Raw genomic sequence first — 22,151 nt, forward strand, 5'->3', positions numbered from 1 at the left:
GATAGCACGTCTAGTGCGTAAGCTACTTTTCCCCAAGTGGATGTCTTTGTGCTGCTGCTTTGACAATTAGTGCCATGATGCAGTTGGTGAGGAAGTGGCAGCAGATGATGTTGTACTTTGGGCAGATAATTTCCCAGTAGAAGAGCCTGGGTGGTCAACAGCATGACCAACCTCTTCCATTGCTTAATCACTAGTTAGGAAATATGTTTATGTGGATGCTTGCCAACAGGATTTTGTCTGTCATAGTCCAATAGTCATGGAGTCCAGTGATACTCACTGTCTAAATTTACACATGAAGAATGAACATTTGGAAGAGGTATTAATGGTCTGCTGGTATCATCCTGCAGCATGAGTCACTGCCTTCAGGAAAAGTGGAAGAGCAAAAATGAAATGAATGTTGAAAATTAATCTTCATATAAATTGTGATGTTATTTATTTAGCTTACCTTTTATTTGAGGATAAATGCTCTCTGTTTCTCCCAATTTTCTGTTTTGACCATATCAATGGGTATGTCCTTCTTATACAATCATGCATGCAAATTTTATAAATATGAGATTAACAAAATCATACAATTGACCAAACTAATGAATCCAGAAGCAAATAGCCAACTAGTTGGTATTTTTTAAGTCTTCATGAGTTTCTGATGAGATGCCTTTGAAGTAAATCCATTAACCAGATTCTATTAATATTAGTCAATAGAATGTAATTGTTCTGAAATGAATGAAGGTTTGAGATCTACAGTGAGATTTAAATAATATCAGAGAAAAACTGTTTATTCTGTATGTCATGCGTGTTTTTTACTCAATTAGATTTTATCCTTCTGCATTCACACGGAAATCTAAAATAAATAAGAGTACTATATTTACACTTCAAACACAAAAGTAAAGACCCCTGATCTCATTTATAGCTAATATCATTAAAACCCCTGGAGCTAGAAGAATTATCAAGCTCTTCAAGCAATCTTTTAAAATTGGGTTTGCTTGGCTTATAGAATCATAGAATCATAGGATTATAGAATGATGCAAAACAGGAATTCATTCAGCCCATCGTCCCTGTGCCGAGTATTTGGAAGGGCTATCCAAGTAGTCCCACTCCCTTGCTCCTTCCCCATAGCCCTGCAATTTTTTCCACTTCAAGTATTTATCCAATTCCCTTGGAAAGTTATTGGTGAATCTGCTTCCAACTCCCTTTGAGGCAGTGTATTCCAGGTCATAACAACTTGCTGAATAATTATTTTTGTCTATGCTTTGCCTTAAATCTGTATCCTCTGGTAACTGACCCTTCTGCCATTGGAAACAGTTTCTCCTTATTTACTCTATTAAAACCTTTCATGATTTTGAACACCTCTATCAAATCTACCCTTTACCCTCTCTGCTCTAAAGAGAACAACCGCAGCTTCTCTAGTCTCTCCACGTAACTGAAGTCTTCCATCCCTGGTACCATTCTAGTATATCTCCTCTGCACCCTCTCTAAGGCCTTGACATCCTTCCTGAAGTGTGGTGCCCTTATTGACCACAATACTTCAGCTGGGGCCTAACCAGTGTTTTATAATGCCTCGATTTATAAAGTCAAGGATCTCACATGCCTTCACAACTTGTCCTGCCACCTTTAAAGACTTGTCGATGTACAACCCCAGATCTCTCTGCTCCTGCACCCCTTTAAAATTGTACCATTTAGTTTATATTGCCTCTCCTCATTCTTCCTACTAAAATGAATCACCTCACAATTCTCTGTGTTTAATTTCATCTACCATGGCTGCGATTTCCCCAACCTCGGCGGGTCCGTGGCGGGCGATGTTGGTGGCGCGTCCTGGCCTTGTTGCTGGCTCCAGCCCGTTGTCCAAAATGATTTTCCCCTGATTGGACTTGTTAAGCCCACTAGCGCGTTTTCCAGCCAATTAAAGGAAACGAGTCTGATGATGTCGTTTGATGACATGTCATCAGCCGGTTTCCTTAAAGGGACCATGTGCAAACTTAGTTTGACAGTTATACTGTCAGTGTTCCACAGCGTTGAGATGCTGCAAACACTGACAAGCACGGCACAGAGGTGCACGGCTGCACCCAGGCTCTTCCATGACTCCCTCCATATGCTTATGGAGGGAATCACAGCATACAGGGAGATCCTCTTCCCTTCCAATGGTCGGAAGAGACCAACAATGGTTGCACATTGTACAGGAGGACACAAGCAGCAATGTCATCAGGAGGACCAGGCTGCAGTGGCACAAACCTTTCAATGACCTCAGTAGATCATGAAACATTACTGCAAAGCCACACTCAACCTCATCCTGCTGTGCCACTCATCACATGCCCATCACTCTGCCTTCCCTACCCCACTCCTGCCTATCCTTACTCACACCAACTTACATTGTACCTCCACCCATCCCTCTCTATCTACATTATCACTTCCCCATTTTACTAGCCAATCCTCATACTCACCCACATCCTAGTCCAATCATATGAACTAACAACACGCAAGTGTAAGCACCTGGGTGTTTTAGCCAATGTTCATGTAAAGTTTCTGTTAATGTGATATCAAACATTGATACCTTTATTTTGAACACTTTGCTTTCTTGGACAGATCTGTGTTCACCTTTGGAAGTGACTTGGAAGTGAGTTGCAATGAATGGTGAGACATAACGGTACCCCCCACAATGGAGATGCATGTGAAAGGAATGGCTTGGGCATTGTTTCATAGAATCATAGAATGGTTACAGCACGGAAGAAGGCCATTTGGCCTGTCGAGCTAATGCTGGCTCTCTGCAAGATCACCGCAGCTAGTCCCACTCCCCCGCCCTTTCCCCATAGCTCTGCAAATTTATTTATTTCAGGTACTTACTTATCCAACTCCACTTTCCCGAACTACTACCGAACGCCCCTGCTGACCCCCCCAAAAATCCCCCCCCACCATCTGTCTGCCCATTTTACCAGTCTGTCTATGTCCTTCTGGAGTCTGTTACTATCTCCTCACTATTTATTACATTTCGGAGTTTTGTTTCATCTGCAAACTTTGAAATTATGTGCTGCATACCTAAGTCCAGGTCATGAATCTATATCAAAAGAGCACTGATCCCAACATTGACCGCTGAGGAACATCACAGTATACTTCCCTCCAGTCTGAAAAACAACCATTCCCTGCTATTCTCTGCTTTCTGTCCCTTAGCCAGTTTTGTATCCAGGCGGCCACTGACCCATGGGCTTCAATTTTGCTAATAAGTCTATGTTGTGATACTTTATCAAACGCCTTTGGAAAACCCATATACACATCAACCACACTACCCTCATCCACCTTCTCCGTTACTTCGTCAAAGAACTCAATAAAGTTAAGAAGTCTTAAGAGAGGGTATGCATTCAGATAAAAGAGTACCTCTTCCACTACTTCAACCAGCAGTTCAAATTCAAGAACAGACACTGAACGTTTGTTTATCGCAGTTGTTCTCAGTGGCTGAGCTGGAAAAGGTAAAGAATTCTAGTGTGTCTTTAAGAGAGAATTGTTTAGATCACTAAATCTTTCTTAATCTACTTTCAGACAACTGCATCAGCAGAGAACAATGTCAATAGCTTCCTGGTTTAAATGGAGTGAGCCTTATTACAGGTACTCCCAGAGAAACCCCACAGATATGGTAATTGAGACCCTTATGATGGAATTCAGCTGGCAGATGAAAGAAGCTGAGAAGATGCAGAGGGAGCAAGAGGATGAGTACAGGAAGATAAAAACAGGCGTGGACTACAACTGGCTGATCAGTCATCCCAAGCACAGCTATGAAGTATCCCCAGGAGAGAGGCTAGAACTTGAAGAAGCATGTTCCAAAATCCACCCTTCGTCATGTGGACCAGTGATACATAGGTAATGTCGCAGCAATTCAATATTAATTTCTACGCAAATGGGCTGGATTTTTCTAACTATCAACCTCACATTTGCACAAACTAAAGTGATTAAGTGGCCTTTAATAAAGGGATAGCATTAGAATCATCGCGGCTCCCTGGAAAGAATATACTGTCTGACACTCAATCAGCTGGATTTTGCGGGGGCGGAGGGGGGGTCAGCAGGCGTGATCAGTGGTGGGTCAGGTGGGAAGTGTTTCTTTCCACCAGCGGGTCGGAACCTCACTGTGAACCCACCTCCACACGCCTTTATCACATGTCGTGTCTGTCAGCGCTGAGCAGATCCGACATGTAGCAGCGGGGGAGGCAACTGAAATCATTAGTAGCTTGTTTATAAGCCACTTAACAATGTTTTTTCCCCAGTTTTTGAATTTGACAGGTTGCCCACCAGTTTCCCTCTGTGCCTAGACCTCGTCTGTGAAGCTGAGGTGGGAGGTCACTCACCATTGAATCAGCTGATGAGTCGACAGCTTCAAATGTTAAGTCAAAGCTTTCAGCTGATTGAGAAATGTTCCTTTAACCAGTAGCTTCTCTAAACTGCATTTGCACTACAGATTCAGAATGCTTCAAGTCTTTACACAAGTCGCCATCTAGTCTGACCTCATTATCTCTTCCACCCTTGACAGATCGCTTCTGTCATCTCTACTTCACCTGCCGTGTATTCCATCAGCATGGGTGCCCTTGAAACTCTCTCACCTTGCTCCTAAGAATCCCACCACGATCAGCTACAACTCCAGCATCACAAGCAGTACCAAGCACACCAGCAGCAGCAACAACAACGTCAACCTTCTCCACAATCAACTAATGCTGCATAGGACACAGGGCATCAGCACCCGACCATATTGCTGCCCGAGAGGCCAGCGATGGCCTCACCATGGCCAGATTTAGTTCACTTGATGCTGTACACCCTGGCTTCCACATGATGCGCCAGGTTGGCACTACCCCACACCAACATCATAAAGCATCCCTACAATGCCCAAGCCATTCCTTTCATACTCATCACCATTGCAGGGGTACAATTATGTCTCACCAGCCACTGCAACTCACTAAGCCACTTCCAAAGGTGCACACAAATCTGTCCAATGCAAAATAAAGATTTCAATGTTTGACACCACATTAACAGAAACTTTACATGAACATTGGCTAAAAGTCATGTGTGTTGTTGTTTGGTATGATTGCAGTAGAATAAGGGTGAGTGTGAGGTCCCTGATGGGTCTTTGGGCGGGGTTTTCATCAGCAAGGTACCTCGAAGGTCGGCGGGCGGCAAAGCAGCGACGTACGCCACCAATCTGTCTGGGAGCCGGCGGGAGCTCTCATTCTCGGCGGTAAATGAGCTTGCCGCCCAAGTGCTGCCGAGGATGGAGTTGGGCCCACGGAGGGTCGCACACCTAAAAATAAAAAGCATTAAAAAAAACATCTGACGACCTTCAGGGGACCCCATACAGGGTGTCACTCTCTCTCACTCTCGCACACACCCCTGTGTCTCTCTCTCCCCCCGTGTTTCTCTCTCTCTCCCCCAACGCCCCCCGCTCCGTGTCTCTCTCTCGGCCCCATGACTCTCTCTCTCTCTTTTGTAAAGTCCTGTCCCCTCAGTACAGATTCACACGAGGCATGTAGTGAAGTCAAGGTCACTCTGGACCTACACCTTTATTTCACAGCTCTGGAATGCTGCACTTGCCTGAGACCTGTCCTTATATACCTGTCTCTTGCAAGTGCACCCCTGGTGGTAAGGTATGCTGGTGGTTACAGGTCATATCTTATTACAGTCATGTATAGCATGTTAGGATACAGTTATATATAATAATGTAAGATACATGACATCACCCTCCCCCAAGGTTTTATTGTCTTTATAGGTTCAGTCTCTCAGGTGGTCTATGCTCTCGCGTGGAGCGTCTGAGTTGTGGTTCAGTTGTTTGCCTTGGTGTCTGTTTTTCTTTGGGTGAGGTTGCTGGTATCTCGCCTGGGCTGTCTCTTTCGATTGGTATGATTGTTGTTGACTCGCCTGGGCTGTCTGTTGGGATTGCCCTTTCCTCAGGTTGTTCCCTCTGTCTGTCCACCAGGTGTGGTGCGAGTTCCACATTGTAGTCTGCCTCTGGTTCCGCAGTGTTGTTGGTAAATCTGCTTTTGATTTGGTCTACATGCCTCCGGCAGGTTTTGCCATTGTCCATTTGTACTACCAGTAGCCTGTTTCCTTCCTTGCCCGTTACTGACCCTGCAAGCCATTTGGGACCCCTGCCATAGGTTAGTACAAACACTTTGTCCCCTATCTCATTCCATCTCCCCCCTCGAATTTCTGTCATGGTACTCAGTCAGCTTACGGCGCTTTGCCTCAATGATTTCGTGCATGTCTGGGAGGATTAATGAGACCTTATTTTTAATGTCCTTTTCATCAACAGTTGCGCGAGGGGGATCCCAGTCAGTGAGTGCGGACGAGATCTGTATGCCAGCAGCAGTCGCGACAGGCGACCCTGCAGCGTGGGACCTTGGATTTTAAGCACTCCTTGTTAAATGTTTTGCACTGCTCTCTCCGCCTGGTCGTTGGAGGCCGGCTTGAACGGTGCTGTCTTGACGTGATTTATGCCGTGGTCAATTATAAAGTCTTGGAATTCTGCGCTGGTGAAGCACGGACCATTGTCACTGACCAATGTGTCAGGAATTCTGTGCGTTGCAAACATGGTTGCGAGGCTCTCCACAGTGGTGGAGGTTGTGCTCGAGTTTAAAATGATGCATTCGTTCCACTTTGAAATCTACAACCACGAGGAACATTTTGCCCATGAATGGGCCCGCATAGTCTACGTGCACCCGCGACCACGGTTTGGTAGGCCAGGGCCAGGGGCTCAGTGGAGCCTCCCTAGGGGCATTGCTGAGTTGGGCACAAATGGTGCACCTTCGGACACAGAGCTCCAAGTCCGCGTCACTACCAGGCCACCAGACGTGGGATCTGGCTATGACCTTCATGAGAACGATCCCCGGGTGCTCGCGGTGGGGCTCCCGGACAAATGCCTCTCTGCCTCACAGAGGCATGACTACTCGGCTGCCCCACATCAGGCAGTCTGCTTGCAGTGATAGCTCATGCATGCTCCTATGAAAGGGTTTTAATTCCTCGGGGCAGGCATCGCGAGCCTCTGCCCAGTTACCGGTTAGGACACATCTTTTTACGAAGGATAACGTGGGGTCGCTGGCCGTCCAGGCTCTGATTTGGCGAACCGTCATGGGCAAACCTGTGGACTCAAAGGCATTGATTGCCATGACTATCTCACAGTCCTGTTCGTCAGACCCTTCCGTGGTCGCCAGGGGTAGCCTGCTAAGCGCGTCGGCTCTGTTGTCTGTGCCTGGTCTGTACCTTATTGTGTAGTCGTAGGATGCCAGCATGAGTGCCCACCGTTGAATTCACGCCGAGGCGTTGGCGTTTATTGCCTTGCTCTCAGATAGGAGGGACGTGAGGGGCTTGTGGTCGGTTTCTAACGAGAACTTGGCCCCGAAAGGTATTGGTGCATCATTTTGACACCATACACGCACGCGAGCACCTCCTTCTCAACCATTCCGTACCCGTGCTCCGCCCGCGAAAGTGACCTGGAGGCATAAGTTATGGATTGTAATTTGCCCGCACTGTTGACATATTGCAAAATGCACCCAACCCCATACGCTGACGCATCGCATGTGAGAACTAGCTTTTTACCTGGGTCAAAGAAAGTCAAAACACTGTTGGAACACAGAAGGTTGCGTGCCTTATTGAAGGCGCGTTCCTGGGCGTCCCCCCAAAACCAATCGCACCCCTTCCTGAATAGCACGTGGAGAGGCTCCAGCAGCGTGCTTAAGTTCTGCATAAAGTTCCCAAAGTAATTGAGTAGCCCGAGAAAGGCGCGCAGTTCTGAGACATTCCGGGGCCTGGATGCCTGGCGAATTGCTTCTGTTTTGGACTCTGTTGGGCGGATTCCATCCATAAGTTTACCTCCAGCCAATGTGGCAAATAAGTCCTCCGCTCTGGGCAGCGGGTACTGGTCCTGTAGGGAGACTCTGTTTATGGTAGATTTGTAGTCCCCACAGATTCGTATGGATCCATCAGGCTTCACGACTGGGACGATGGGACTTGCCCAGTCGCTAAATTCCACAGGTGATATAATGCCTTCCCGCAGAAGCCTGTCTAGTTCGTGTTCAGTCTTTTCCCTCATCACATAGGGTACAACTGTAGCCTTGTGATGGACCGGTTTAGCATCCTGTGTGATGTAGATTTTGACTTTAGCCCTTTTGAAAGTGCCCACACCTGGCTGAAAGAGATGTTCAAATTGCTTTATAATTGTTGAGCAGGAGGTCCGTTCCTCTAATGACATGGCATGGACATCATCTCATTTCCAGTTTAGTTTTGCCAGCCAGCTTCTCCCCAGCAGTGCTGGGGGGGTCTCCGGGGACAATCCACGGGGGAAGTCGGTTCACTGTCCCTTTATGTGTGACAGAGAGCATGGCTCTGCCAAGGATTGGTACGATTTCTTTGGTATAGGTCCTTAGTGTGGTGTCGACCCTTGTGAGTTTTGGTCTGTCTTTTTTATGCGGCCACAGTTGTTCAAATTGTTGAGCGCCCATGAGAGATTGACTCGCTCCCGTATCCAGCTCCATGTTGACAGATGTCCCGTTGAGTAGGACCCTCATCATTATAGGAGGCATCCTGTTGTAGGAGCAGTGGCCATTGATCGTGTTGACCCGCTGTACACCGGTGTCCCGCCATCTTCTGGTCCGGTTTCCGACCCATCTGATTCGTATACCAGCCGAGCTGCCGTTTTTTTGCACATGCAGGCCAAATGACCTGTATATTCATAATTTCTGCAAACAGCCTGCTGAAATTTACATCCCTTTGACGAGTGCCCACTCCCACACCTCCAGCACAGACCTGTTCCATTGTTCAAAGAATTCCCAAAGAATGAGCTGCGTCTGGCTGATCTCTCTTGAGTTTCTCTCAGTTTGTAGTTGATTGCTCGCATTGTGGGTTGATGAGATGTGAACGGCCATTCCTGTGGCCCTTGATGACTTCTGCCTGCTGTCGAGAACCTGTTCTCCCGGTTTTGTCTGTGTGTGGGAGTAGCAGCTTGTTTAGTGCTGTGAACTTCTTCTTCCGATATTTCGTTAGTTGTCGTACCTGCATTGTAAATCAACCTCTTTTCTTCTTCCCCTACCAAGAATGTCTGTGCAACCAGTGCTGCTGCCTCTAAGAACAGGTTCTTGGTCTCTATGAGCTTTCAAAATATGCCTGCGTGGCCTATTCCTTCAATGAAAAAGTCTCTCAGCATTTCTCTCCTCAGTTCATCGGAGAACTCACATAAACTAGCCAACCTCCAAAGTTCCGCCACGAAGTCGGGTATGCTCTGGCCCACAAAGCATCTGTAGTTGTAGAACCTGTGTCTGGCCATGTGTAGGCTGCTCGCTGGCTTCAGGTGGTCTCTTACCAGTGTGCTCAATTCTTCAAACGACTTGCTTGCTGGTTTCTCGGGTGCCAACAGATCCTTCATTAAAGCGTATGTTTTCGAGCCACAGCTGGTCAAGAGATGGGCTCTTCTCTTGTCTGCCTTATCGTCGCCTAACCAGTCTTTGGTTACAAAGCTTTGCTGGAGCCTTTCTATAAAGTCCTCCCAATTGTCTCCCGCATTGTACTTTTCATCTGATCCGTTGTTCGCCATTCTGTGGATTCTGTAATCACGTAACCCGTCGCCACTGTAAAGTCCTGTCCCCATCAGTACAGATTCACATAAGACATGTAGTGAAGTCAAGGTCACTCTGGACCTGCACCTTTTTTTCACAGCTCTGGAATGCTGCACTTGCCTGAGACCTGTCCTTATAGACCTGTCTCTTGCAAGTGCACCCCTGGTGGTAAGGTATGCTGGTGGTTACAGGTCATATCTTAATACAGTCATGTATAGCATGTTAGGATACAGTTATATATAATAATGTAAGATACATGACATCTTTTGCCCTCCATCCCCGTTTCTCTCCCTCTCCCCATCCCCCTTCTCTCTCTCTCTCTCTCTCTCCCACCATGTGTCTCTCACCCTTCCGTCTCTCTCTCTCTCCCTCCTCGCCCCCCTCCCGTGTCTCACTCTCTCTCTCTCCCCCCCACTCCCCGTGTCTGTTGTGTATGCAATAACTGTTAGACTGAGTACTGTTTAACTCCAAGAGGTATGACCTTTGCGTTGCTTTATTAAGGCTCAAAGTGAATAATATACAAAATGGCTGGCCTTTTATACTTGGGCTGCACACATGTGCTTGCAGCGCAGTGGCCTCCAACAGTGACGCCATCTAGTGGCTAGTGATCCCAAAAGTACATACATGACAATAGCCCCCTCTGAGATATTAACACAGTCTTTTACAAATTGAGACGGTCTGGTGTTTTACACTCCCGGGGTGACCATCTCAGTTTAACTCCAGCCTTGGGTGAGTGTTCAGAGTCTGTTGTGACTGGTGGCTGGGTGGCTGACTTGGTGGGAGTAGCAATGTCCATGTCAGGGAGTGAAAGTCCATTTTCATTGAATATGTCAGTGATTGAAAGTCCCAATTTACTGATGACCACTGAATCCTCTGATGATTGGGGGTAGGTTGATTGGTTGTCGATTGTCTCTTCCTCCGACTGTTCCGGTTCGTCTGTGTGCCGCAACTTTGTCTCATCCATATGTTTCCTGCATGTTTGCCCATTTTTGAGCTTGACTGTTGCTCTCCTTGGCCATGACAGTATCAGTGATCCACTTGGGACCCTGACCATAATTCAGAACATATACAGGATCATTTACAGAAATATCGTGTGACATAGCTGGGCGATCGTGATACCCTTGTTGACTTTGTCTTCTATATTCAACATGATTATTCAAGTCAGAGTGTACAAGAGATAGCTTGGTCTTACGACCTCTCTTCATCATTAATTCAGCAGGCGAAACCCCGGTAAGCGTGTGTGGTCTTGTCCTGTAATTCAGCAGTATGCATGACAGGCGGGTCTGCAGTGACCCTTGGGTTACTCGCTTCATACTCTGTTTTATGATTTGGACAGCATGTTCTGCTTGCCCATTGGATGCAGGTTTGAATGGTGCTGACCTTACATGTTTGATACCATTGAGTTTCTTGAACTCTTGAAACTCCTGACTGGTGAAGCACGATCCATTGTCGCTAACAACGATGTCAGGCAGACCATGGGTCGCGAAGATGACACTGAGATTCTCAATGGTAGCTTTGGATGTGTTGGATGACATGATTATACACTCTATACACTTCGAATATGCATCCACCACAGTTAAAAACATCTTCTCCAGGAAGGAACCTGCAAAGTCTATGTGGATCCTGGACCATGGTTTGGATGGCCATGACCACAGACTCAACGACGATTCTGCTGGTGCTTTGCTGAGCTGCATGCAAGTGTTGCACTGATGCACATGTGATTCCTGCTCAGAGTCAATTCCCGGCCACCATACATGAGACCTGGCGATGGCATTCATCATTACAATGCCGGGATGCGTGCTATGTAGCTCATATACAAATTTCTCTCTCCCTTTCTTGGGCATAACAACACGATTGCCCCCAGTATACAATCCGACTGAATAGATAGTTCATCTTTGCGACGAATGTAAGGTTTCGTCTCCTCGTACATTTGCTTGGGTATGGCAAACGAATCACCTTTGAGGATGCAACTCTTCACCACCGATAAAATCGGGTCCGGGCTGGTCCAGGTCTTAACTAGTTGAGCCGTGACAGGTGTTCCTTCACTCACAAAAGCATCCATAACTAAGAATAGGTCCGCCGGTTGAGGCATTTCCACCTCCGGTGTGGGCAACAGCAGATGGCTCAAAGCATTGGTACAATTCTCAGTGCTGGGCCTATGGCGAATGACATAATCATAAGTGGATAATATCAGCGCCCACCTCTGGATGCGGGATGAAGCATTGGTATTGATAGCTTTGTTTTCAGAGAACAGTGAAATGAACGGCTTATGATCTGTCTCCAGTTCAAACCGAAGACCATACTGATGCATCTATTTAACCCCATACACACAGGTTAGTGCTTCTTTCTCTACCAAGTTGTAGGCTCTTTCCGCTTTAGACAAACTTTTTGAAGCATAAGCGACTGGTTGAAGTTTACCCGAATCATTAGTTTGTTGGAGTACGCAACCAATTCCATATGACGAAGCATCACAGGCCAATACTAAACGTTTACATGGGTCATAATGTACCAGCAGCTTGTTAGAGCAAAGCAGATTAGTGGCTTTCTCAAAAGCTCTGTCTTGAGACACACCCCACACACAGCTGTTGCCTTTTCTTAGCAACATGTGCGGTTCTAATAAGGTGCTCAATTTAGGTAGGAAGTTACCGAAGTAGTTGAGTAGATCCAGGAACGAACGCAACTCCATCACATTCTGCGGCTTGGTTACTGTCATGTATCTCACACTACGGCACATAATTGTATCTTACCATGCTATTCATGACTGTAACTAAAGATGACCTGTAACCACTAGCTTACCTTACCACCAGGGGTGCACTTGCAGCAGACAGGTATATAAGGACAGGTCTCAGGCAAGTGTGGCATTCCAGAGCTGTGTAATAAAGGTGCAGGTCCTGAGTGACCTTGACTTCAGCATGTGCCTCATGTGAGTCTGTACTGCAGGGACAGGACTTTACAGTGGCGACGAGTTACGGGATTACAGAATCCACAGAATGGCAACCAACGGCTCAGATGAAAAATACAATGCTGGAGATAATTGGGAGGACTTTATAGAAAGGCTCCAGCAAAGCTTCGTAACCAAAGACTGGTTAGGCGACGATAAGGCAGACAAGAGAAGAGCCCATCTCTTGACCAGTTGTGGCTCAAAAACATACGCCTTAATGAAGGACCTGCTGGCACCCGAGAAACCAGCAAGCAAGTCGTTTGAAGAGTTGAGCACACTGGTAAGAGACCACCTGAAGCCAACGAGCAGCCTACACATGGCCAGACACAGGTTCTACAACTGTAAATGCTGTGTGGGCCAGAGCATACCCGACTTTGTGGCGGCACTTCGGAGGTTGGCTAGCTTATGTGAGTTCTCCGATGAACTAAGAAGAGAAGTACTGAGAGACTTTTTTATTGAAGGACTAGGCCACGCAGGCATATTCCAAAAGCTCATAGAGACCCAGAACTTGACCCTAGTGGCAGCAGCACTGGTTGCACAGACATTCTTGGCAGGAGAAGAAGAAACGAGGTTGATCTACACTGCGGGTACGACAACTAACGAAACATCGGAACAAGAGGTTCACAGCGTAAAACAAGCCGCTACCCCCGCACACAGACAAAGGCAGGAGAGCAGGCCTTTAACAGCAGGCAGTGGCGCAAGAAGCCATAAAGGGCCACATGAACGGCCGTTCACACCTCATCAACCCACAATGTGTGCAATCAACTACAAACTGAGAGAAGCTCAAGAGAGATCAGCCAGACACAGCTCATCCTTTGGAAACAATGGAAGCGGTTTGTGCTGGAGATGTGGGGGAAGGTACTCATCAAGGGGGTGTCGATTTCAGCATGCTGTTTGCAGAAACTGCAACTATACAGGGCATCTGGTCTGCATGTGCACAAAAATGGCAGCTCGGCTGGTATACGAATTGGAAAGGTCGGAAAGCGGACCAGAAGATGGGGGGGCAGTACCCTGGACACCGAGGTACAGCGGGTCAACATGATTAATGGCCACTGCTCTTACAACAAGACGCCTCCAATAATGATGAGGGTCCTACTTATCGGGATACCCGTCAACATGGAGCTGGATACGGGAGCGAGTGAATCTCTCATGGGCGCTCAACAATTTGAACAGCTGTGGCTGCACAAAAGAGACAGACCAAAGCTCACAAGGGTCGACACCAAACTAAGGACCTATACCAAAGAAATCGTTCCAGTCCTTCGCAGCGCCATGCTCTCAGCCACTCACAAAGGGACAGTGAACCGACTTCCCCTGTGGATTGTCCCCGGAGATCTCCCAGCACTACTGGGGAGAAGCTGGCTGGCAAAACTAAACTGGAAATGGGATGATGTTCATGCCATATCGTCAGAGGAATGGACCTCCTGCTCAACAGTTCTTAGTCAATTTGAACATCTCTTTCAGCCAGATGTGGGCACCTTCAAAGGGGCTAAAGTCAAAATCTACATCACACAGAATGCTAGACTGGTCCATCACAAGGCTAGAGCTGTGCCCTATGTGATGAGGGAAAAGATTGAACATGAACTGGACAGGCTTCTGCGGGAAGACATTATCTCACCCATGGAATTTAGCGACTGGGCAAGTCCCATCATCGTAGTCATGAAGCCTGATGGATACGTACGAATCTGTGGGGACTACAAATCTACCATAAACAAAGTCTCCCTACAGGACCAATACCTGCTGCCCAGAGCGGAGGATTTATTTGCCACATTGGCCGGAGGAAAACTTTTCTCAAAACTAGATCTCACATTTGCGTATATGACGCAAGAACTGACCGACGAGTCTAAGCTACTCACCACCATCAACACACATCGAGGCCTTTTCATGTACAATCGATGCCCATTTGGCATCAGGTCAGCAGCTGCTATATTCCACCGCAACATGGAGAGTCTGCTCAAGTCCATCCCGGGGATGGTTGTATTTCAAGACGACATACTTATCATGGGCAGGGACACCGACTCCCATCTCCGTAATTTGGAGGAAGTACTAAAGTGGTTGGATCAGGTAGGCCTAAGAGTTAAGAAATCCAAGTGCCTGTTTTTCGCGCCTGAGGTTGAATTTTTGGGCAGAAGGATTGTCGCTGATGGAATCCGCCCAACACAGTCCAAAACCGAAGCAATTTGCCTGGCACCCAGGCCCCGGAATGTCTCAGAACTGCGCGCCTTTCTCGGGCTACTCAATTACTTTGGGAACTTTATGCAGAACTTAAGCACATTGCTGGCGCCTCTCCACGTGCTACTCAGAAAGGGGTGCGATTGGTTTTGGGGGGACGCCCAAAAACGCGCCTTCAATAAGGCACGCAACCTTCTGTGTTCCAACAGTGTTTTGGCTTTCTTTGATCCAGGTAAAAAATTAGTTCTTACATGTGATGCGTCAGCGTATGGGGTCGGGTGCATTTTACAACATGCCAATAGTGCGGGCAAATTACAACCCAAAGCTTATGCCTCCAGGTCACTTTCGCGGGTGCTGCGCGGGTACGGAATGGTGGAGAAGGAGGCGCTCGCGTGCGTGTACGGTGTCAAAAGATGCAGCAATACCTTTTCGGGGCCAAGTTCGCATTAGAAACCGACCACAAGACCCTCACGTCCCTACTATCCGAGAGTAAGGCAATAAACGCCAACGCCTCGGCGCGCATTTAACGGTGGGCACTCATGCTGGCCTCTTATGATTACACCATAAGGCACAGACCAGGCACAGACAACTGTGCCGACGCGCTTAGCAGGCTACCCCTGGTGACCACGGAAGGGTCTGATGAACAGGACTGTGAGATAGTCATGGCAATCAATGCCTTTGAGTCCACAGATTCGTCCATGACGGCTCGCCAAATCAGAGCCTGGACGACCAGTGACCCCACGTTATCCCTAGTAAAAAGATATGTCTTAACTGGTGACTGGGCAGAGGCTCGCGATGCCTGCCCCGAGGAGATCAAACCTTTCCATAGGCGCATATATGAGCTGTCACTACAAGCAGACTTCCTGATGTGGGGCAGCCGAGTATTCATGCCTCTGCGAGGCAGAGAGGCATTTGTCGGGGAGCTCCACCGCAAGCACCCAGGGATCGTTCTCATGAAGGCCATAGCCAGATCCCACGTCTGGTGGCGTGGCATTGACGTGGACTTAGAGCTCTGCGTCTGACGGTGCACCATTTGTGCCCAACTCAGTAATGCCCCCAGGGAGGCCCCCCTGAGCCCCTGGCCCTGGCCCACCAAACCGTGGTCGCGGGTGCACGTAGAGTATTCGGGCCCATTCATGGGCAAAATGTTCCTCGTAGTTGTAGATGCATTTTCAAAGTGGATCGAATGCACCATTTTAAACTCGAGCACTACCTCCACCGCTGTGGAGAGCCTTGGAACCATGTTTGCAATGCACGGCATTCCTGACATATTGGTCAGTGATAATGGTCCGTGCTTCACCAGCGCAGAATTCCAAGATTTTATGAGTAACCACGGCATAAATCACGTTAGGAGGGCACCGCTCAAGCCGGCCTCCAACGGCCAGGTGGAGCGAGCAGTGCAAATCATTAAACAATGCATGTTCAAAATCCAAGGTCCCATGCTGCAGGGCTGCCTGTCGCGACTGCTGCTGGCAAACAGATCTCGTCCGCATTCATTGACTGGAGTTCCTCCCGTGCAACTATTGATGAAACGGACCTTAAAAACAAGGCTCTCATTAATCCTCCCAGACCTGCATGAAATTGTTGAGGCAAAGCACTGTAAGCTAACTGAGTACCATGACTGAAATTCGAGGGGGAGGTGGAATGAGATAGGGGACAAAGTGTTTGTGCTAAACTATGGCAGGGGTCCCAAATGGCTTGCAGGGACAGTAACAGGCAAGGAAGGAAACAGGCTACTGGTGGTACAAATGGACAATGGCCAAACCTGCCGGAGACATGTAGATCAAGTCAAAAGTAGATTTACCAACAACACTGCTGAACCAGAAGCAGACTACAATGTGGAACTCATACCACACCTGGTGGACAGACAGAGGGAACAACCTGAGGAAAGGGCAATCCCAACAGGCAGCCCAGGCGAGACACCAACAATCATACTGAACGAAACAGACAGGCCAGAAGAGATACCAGCAATCAAACCGAAAGAAAAACAGGCACCAAGGCAAACAACTGAACCACAACTAAGACACTCCATACGAGAGCGTAGACCAACTGAGAGACTGAACCTATAAAGCAATAAGACCTTGGGGGAGGGTGATGTCATGTATCTCACACTACTATACATAACTGTTTCTTACCGTGCTATACATGACTGTAACTACAGATGACCTGTAACCACTAGCTTACCTTACCACCAGGGGTGCACTTGCAGGAGACACTGGATACCTGTCCCAGACAGGTATATAAAAACAGGTGTCAGGCAAGTGTGGCATTCGAGAGCTGTGTAATAAAGGTGCAGGTCCTGAGTTACCTTGACTTCAGTATGTGCCTCGTGTGAGTCTGTACTGCAGGGATAGGACTTTACAGGTACATTCTTGATGGCCTTGGGGGTTTTCATGTCCGTGGGCCTGATGCCATCAGCAGCAAGTTTCCTCCCCAGGAATTTGATCTTTGGTACCATGAAGATACACTTCGAGCGTTTCAGTCTGAGTCCCACTTTGTCCAGATGATGTAGAACCTCTTCCAGGTTGTTCAGATGTTACTCGCAGTCACGACCTGTGATCAGGATGTCATCTTGGAATATGACGGTTCTGGGAACGGACTTCAGTAGACTCTCCATGTCCATGTTCCTCTGAAATATTGCTGCAGCCGAGCGAATTCCAAAAGGGCACCTGTGATAAATAAACAGTCCTTTATGCGTGTTAATGCACGTAAGTCTCTTCGACGTCTCGATCAGCTCCTGTGTCATGTCGGCCGACGTTAAGTCCAGTTTGGTGAACGACTTCTCCCCAGCTAGTGTTGCAAACAAATCATCAGCCTTTGGTAATGGGTAGTGATCCTGTTTTGATACCCTGTTGATTGTAGCCTTGTAGCCTCCACAGATTCTGACTCTGCCATCACTTTTCAGCACAGGAACAATGGGGCTGGCCCATTCATTAAATTCAACCGGCGATATGATCCCTTCATGCTGGAGTCTGTCCAGTTTAATTTCAACCTTCTCCCTCATCATATACGGAACTGCCCATGCTTGATGATGGACGGGTCTTGCATCCGAGTCTACGTGGATCTGCACCTTGGCTCCCATGAAGTTGCCGATGCCTTGTTTGCACAGCAAGGGGAACTTCCTCAGTACTTGGGAAGATGTATCTTTCTCCGACGGCAATGCCTCGATGTCATTCCAATCGCATCTGATTTTTTTCAAGCCAGTTCCTGCCGACCAGCGTTGGGCCATTGCCTGGTACAATGTATAGCGGTAACTCATGAACCGCACCGTCATATGACACTTTAATTGTGGCACTGCCAATCACCATTATGAGTTCTTTGGTGTACGTGCGCAACTTGGCATTAACTGGACTCAGCCTGGGCCTCACAGCCTTAGTATCCCACAGCTTGTCAAATGCCCTCTGGCTCATTATCGATTGACTCGCCCCCGTGTCCAGTTCCGTCGATATCGGCACCCCATTAAATTTCACGTTGATCATTATCGGTTTGCTTTTAGTTAGGAACAAGTACAATCCATACACTTCCTCCTCTGGTATCTCGGATTGCGTATCCGGATCTGCGCTAGTCTGACCATCATCCTCCACGCGGTGTGTCGCAGCACGCTTGCTCATCTGCGGACACTTGCGCTGGAGATGCCCCACTCTCAGACAGCCTTTGCAACTATATTGCTTAAATCGGCACTGTTGGTGCCGGTGATTTCCCCCACAATGCCAACTCTGAGAAATCGGATGCATTCCCGCTGGCGGATTTTGGGCAGCCACAGGTTTCACCTACGCAGTCGGGCAGACCCTGCCATGTGCTGCTCTGCCGAACGCCGAATCAATCATATTTACAGTACTTGCCGAGTTTCGATTTTTCACTGATATCTGCTTTAGACTTCTATCCTTCGTCATGCATGACTGAGCAATCGTGATGGCCCTGTTCAAGTCCAACGTCTCCACTGCCAGTAGTTTACGCAGGATCACCTTGTGGTTGATGCCGATTACAAAGAAGTCCCGCAGCATTTCTGCCAACACAGCCCTGAACTTACATGGTCCCGCTAGACATCTCAGATCGGCAACGAATTCCGCTGCATTTTGGCCACCTGAGCGAATGTGCGTGGAAAATCTGTATCTCGAGATGATGATGCCTTCGTCTGGCTGAAGGTGGTCCTGTACCAGTGTACACAATTCTTCATACGTCTTCTCTGTTGGACTCACAGGCAGGAGTAGATTCTTTATCAGACTATAAATTTTTGGACCGCAAACCGTGAGGAACACCGCCCAGCGCCAATCTGTGTCGCCGACCTCCTCCATTTTATTGGCCACAAAGGACTGGCTCAAATAGCTTACAAAGTCTGCCCAATCTTCTCCTTCCACAAATCGCTCCAACAATCCAATTGTGCCCATTTTTGCATGCAAAGGTTCTTGTTGCCTCGTCGCCAAATGTTGTGTATGCAATAACTTAGATTGAGTACTGTTTAATTCCAAGAGATATGACTCTGCTTTATTAAGACCCAAAGTGACTAATAAACAAAATGGCTGGCCTTTTATACTTGGGCTGCACACACGTGCGTGCAGCCCAATAGCCTCCAACAGTGATGCCATCTAGTGGCTAGTGATCCCAAAAGTACATTCATGACACAGACAAACCACATTCCTTATCCTGAGCGGTATTGCCCTCTCCGAAGAATCAAAACATTTGAATGACTAACGCAAAAAGTAACAAATGTAAAAGCTTGAATTTACCACTTGTTTGGTGCAAACAGCTTACCTGATGTATCTACATTATCAGAACTATTGAATTGCACTTTCATAAGAAGACACAAGATTGATTGTTTTGGAACCTGTCTCATTCAACCATGCTTCATTTTGTATTCAGCAGGGTGAAACGGAATGTGTGTTGCCATAGGAGCTACACCAATGACAATAGATTAATTGTTCTACCTATTAATATAGACACTTCTCTTCAACAACTCTATCTTTGGAACCAGAAGCAATTGTTTTACCAAAGCATTTATGATTAAGTGTATACTTAAAATAAGTACTGCCAGATCTTTCATGGTGCTATTCACAGAGGATACACTGTTTTATGACAGGAACATTAAACCATATAAGCACAGTAGCCTAGAAATTCAATTGCACCATGCCCATTTTTCAGGCGCAAAACAGGCACGTCAGCATCCAATATGACAAGTGGGGTGTGTCATTACGCGTCTGATGTACGGCAAGCATCATATTAGATCGGACTGCTCCACAGCCATCTGAGGTGCATGGCAGATGTATGATTAAATGTTTAACTAAGGGTCCTACGTTTGTTGCAGGACCCTTTTGTAATATTGTGCTGTCCCATGTGCCTGTCTTGCCATGTGTTAAACTCACCCACTAACTGGCAGGAAAGGCCATTCAGCAGTGCTATTTCAAGGGCTCATCCTCTACAGACAGGTTTGTTGCTGGTTTGTCATTTGTGAGTGCTGGTTAACTTCTTGGTGTTTTTTGGCCCGTTTTCTGACTGTGGAAACTTAATTCTGATTGCTGACAGCAAGATTTTGGGTGCCTTTATAAAACAGTTTTACTGTGGTAGGGCTGCCTTTGTGCCTGGAGGGTGAAGGGGAGCAGCAAGTCAGACAGGATAGAGCAGGAGCAGCTGGGAGAAGAGGCAAGAGGAGTGCACTGTGTAGGAAGCCATATTCGCAACTAGTGCTCAGGGAGCATGTTGCCCACCTCAACTTCTCGGGTAAGCAATGTCTTTAGTGTTTTAGGAGGTTGTCACTGAGCTATGTCACCTGCTGTAGACACAACTTGAGTCTCAAACCAGGGCAGGACAGCATTGCAAGGTCGCCATGGAGCTCAGATTTTATGCAACAGGCTCCTTCAAGATTGCAGTAAGTGACATCAGCAAAATCTCACAGTTTGCAGTCCACTGTTGTGTCAGAGAGGTCCCTGTGGCTCTCCATGCTAGGAAATTAAAGGGTCTGATCTTCGAAAACTCTCTTTCTCAGGCGGCCGAAGGCTGCACTGGCGCACTGGAGGCGATGTTGAACTTCATCATCGATGTCTGCCCTTGCTGATAATAGGCTCCCAAGGAATGGAAAGTGGTCCACGTTGTCCTCAAATCTGGCACTAAGCTCATGGTCTATAGGGCTGCAGTGATACCCACCCTCCTGTATGGCTCAGAGACATGGAGCATAAACAGTAGACACCTCAAATCACTGGATGTCTCCGCAAGATCCTGAAAATCCCCTGGGAGGACAGATGCACTAATGTTAGTGTCCTCAATCAAGCCAACATCCCCAGCATCGAGCACACTTGACCAGCTCCGTTGGGCAGGTCACATTGTTCGCATGCCTGACACAAGACTCCCAAAGCAAGTGCCCTACTTGGAACTCCTACACGGCAAGCGAGCCCCAGGTGGGCAGAGGAAACGTTTCAAGGACAGCCTCAAAGCCTCCTTGATAAAATGCAACACCCCCACTGACACCTGGGAGTCCCTGGCCAAAGACTGCCCAAAGTGGAGGAAGAGCATCCGGGAGGGCGCTGAGCACCTTGAGTCTCGTTGCCGCGAACATGCAGAATCTAAGCGCAGGCAGCGTAAGGAACGTGCGGCAAACCAGACTCCCCACCCACCATTTCCTTCAACGACTGTCTGTCCCACCTGTGACAGAGACTGTAATTCCCGTATTGGACTGTTTAGTCACCTAAGACCTCACTTTTGAAGTGGAAGCAAGTCTTCTTCGATTTCGAGGGACTGCCTATGATGATGATGATGCTAGGAAGATGTAGATGCTTAGAACCTCCACTTCTGATTGCACCAGAATATCTCGGGTCAGGGTGGGATCACTTTATTTAAATGGGAGCAGCAGGTGCCTGCTTCAATGTGGGTGCATCTTGAGCCTCCAGCAGAGAAGGGTCGCTGGAGATGTGGCTTCGACAGGGGTGCCTCCAGGTGGAGACAGGTGGATCGGCCCCCTTGTTAGGAGAGCTAATCTCAGCAGGCCTTTGAAATATTTCTGAGGTCTTCCAGGCCAAGAAATCAGCCTAGCGATCACAGTAGGCTCACTTCCACTCATTAGTAAACCTGTATGCCTGGTGTTCAGGTTGCTGGGTGGCAGGGAGCCTGTGGCTGAGGAAGGCTTAGGCATGTGAATTCTCAGGGCTGGAGAGGAACTTGGAATGCAGGGGTGGGGAGAAGATCCAGTTGTCGTGGTCCACGTGGGTACCAACGACATAGGTACGACAAACAAAGAGGTCCTGCTGAGGGATTATGAGCAGCTAGGGGCCAAATTAAAAAACAGGGCCACAAAGCTAATAATCTCTGGATTACTACCTGAGCCACGAGCAAATTTGCATAGGGTAAATAAGATCAGAGAGTTAAAACACATGGCTCAAAGACTTGTGTGGGAGAAATAGGTTTTGGTTCATGGGGCACTGGCACCTGTACTGGGGTAAGAGGGAGCTGTTCCGTTGGGACGGGCTCCACGAACCATGCTG

General features: G+C 47.7%; 1 protein-coding gene across 1 annotated transcript in view; it reads left to right on the plus strand.

Moving 5' to 3' along the window:
• The first annotated feature begins 3,547 nt into the window (after window positions 1–3,547).
• Window positions 3,548–22,151, plus strand: part of rd3 (retinal degeneration 3, GUCY2D regulator) — a 29,602-nt gene continuing 10,998 nt past the window's right edge. The window contains exon 1 of the mRNA XM_070890974.1: window positions 3,548–3,843. Within this exon, the coding sequence (XP_070747075.1) occupies window positions 3,548–3,843 (296 nt within the window). The remainder of the gene's footprint in view (window positions 3,844–22,151) is intronic.

This window comes from Pristiophorus japonicus, chromosome 9 (genome assembly GCF_044704955.1).
Source record: "Pristiophorus japonicus isolate sPriJap1 chromosome 9, sPriJap1.hap1, whole genome shotgun sequence".
NCBI lineage: Eukaryota > Metazoa > Chordata > Chondrichthyes > Pristiophoridae > Pristiophorus > Pristiophorus japonicus.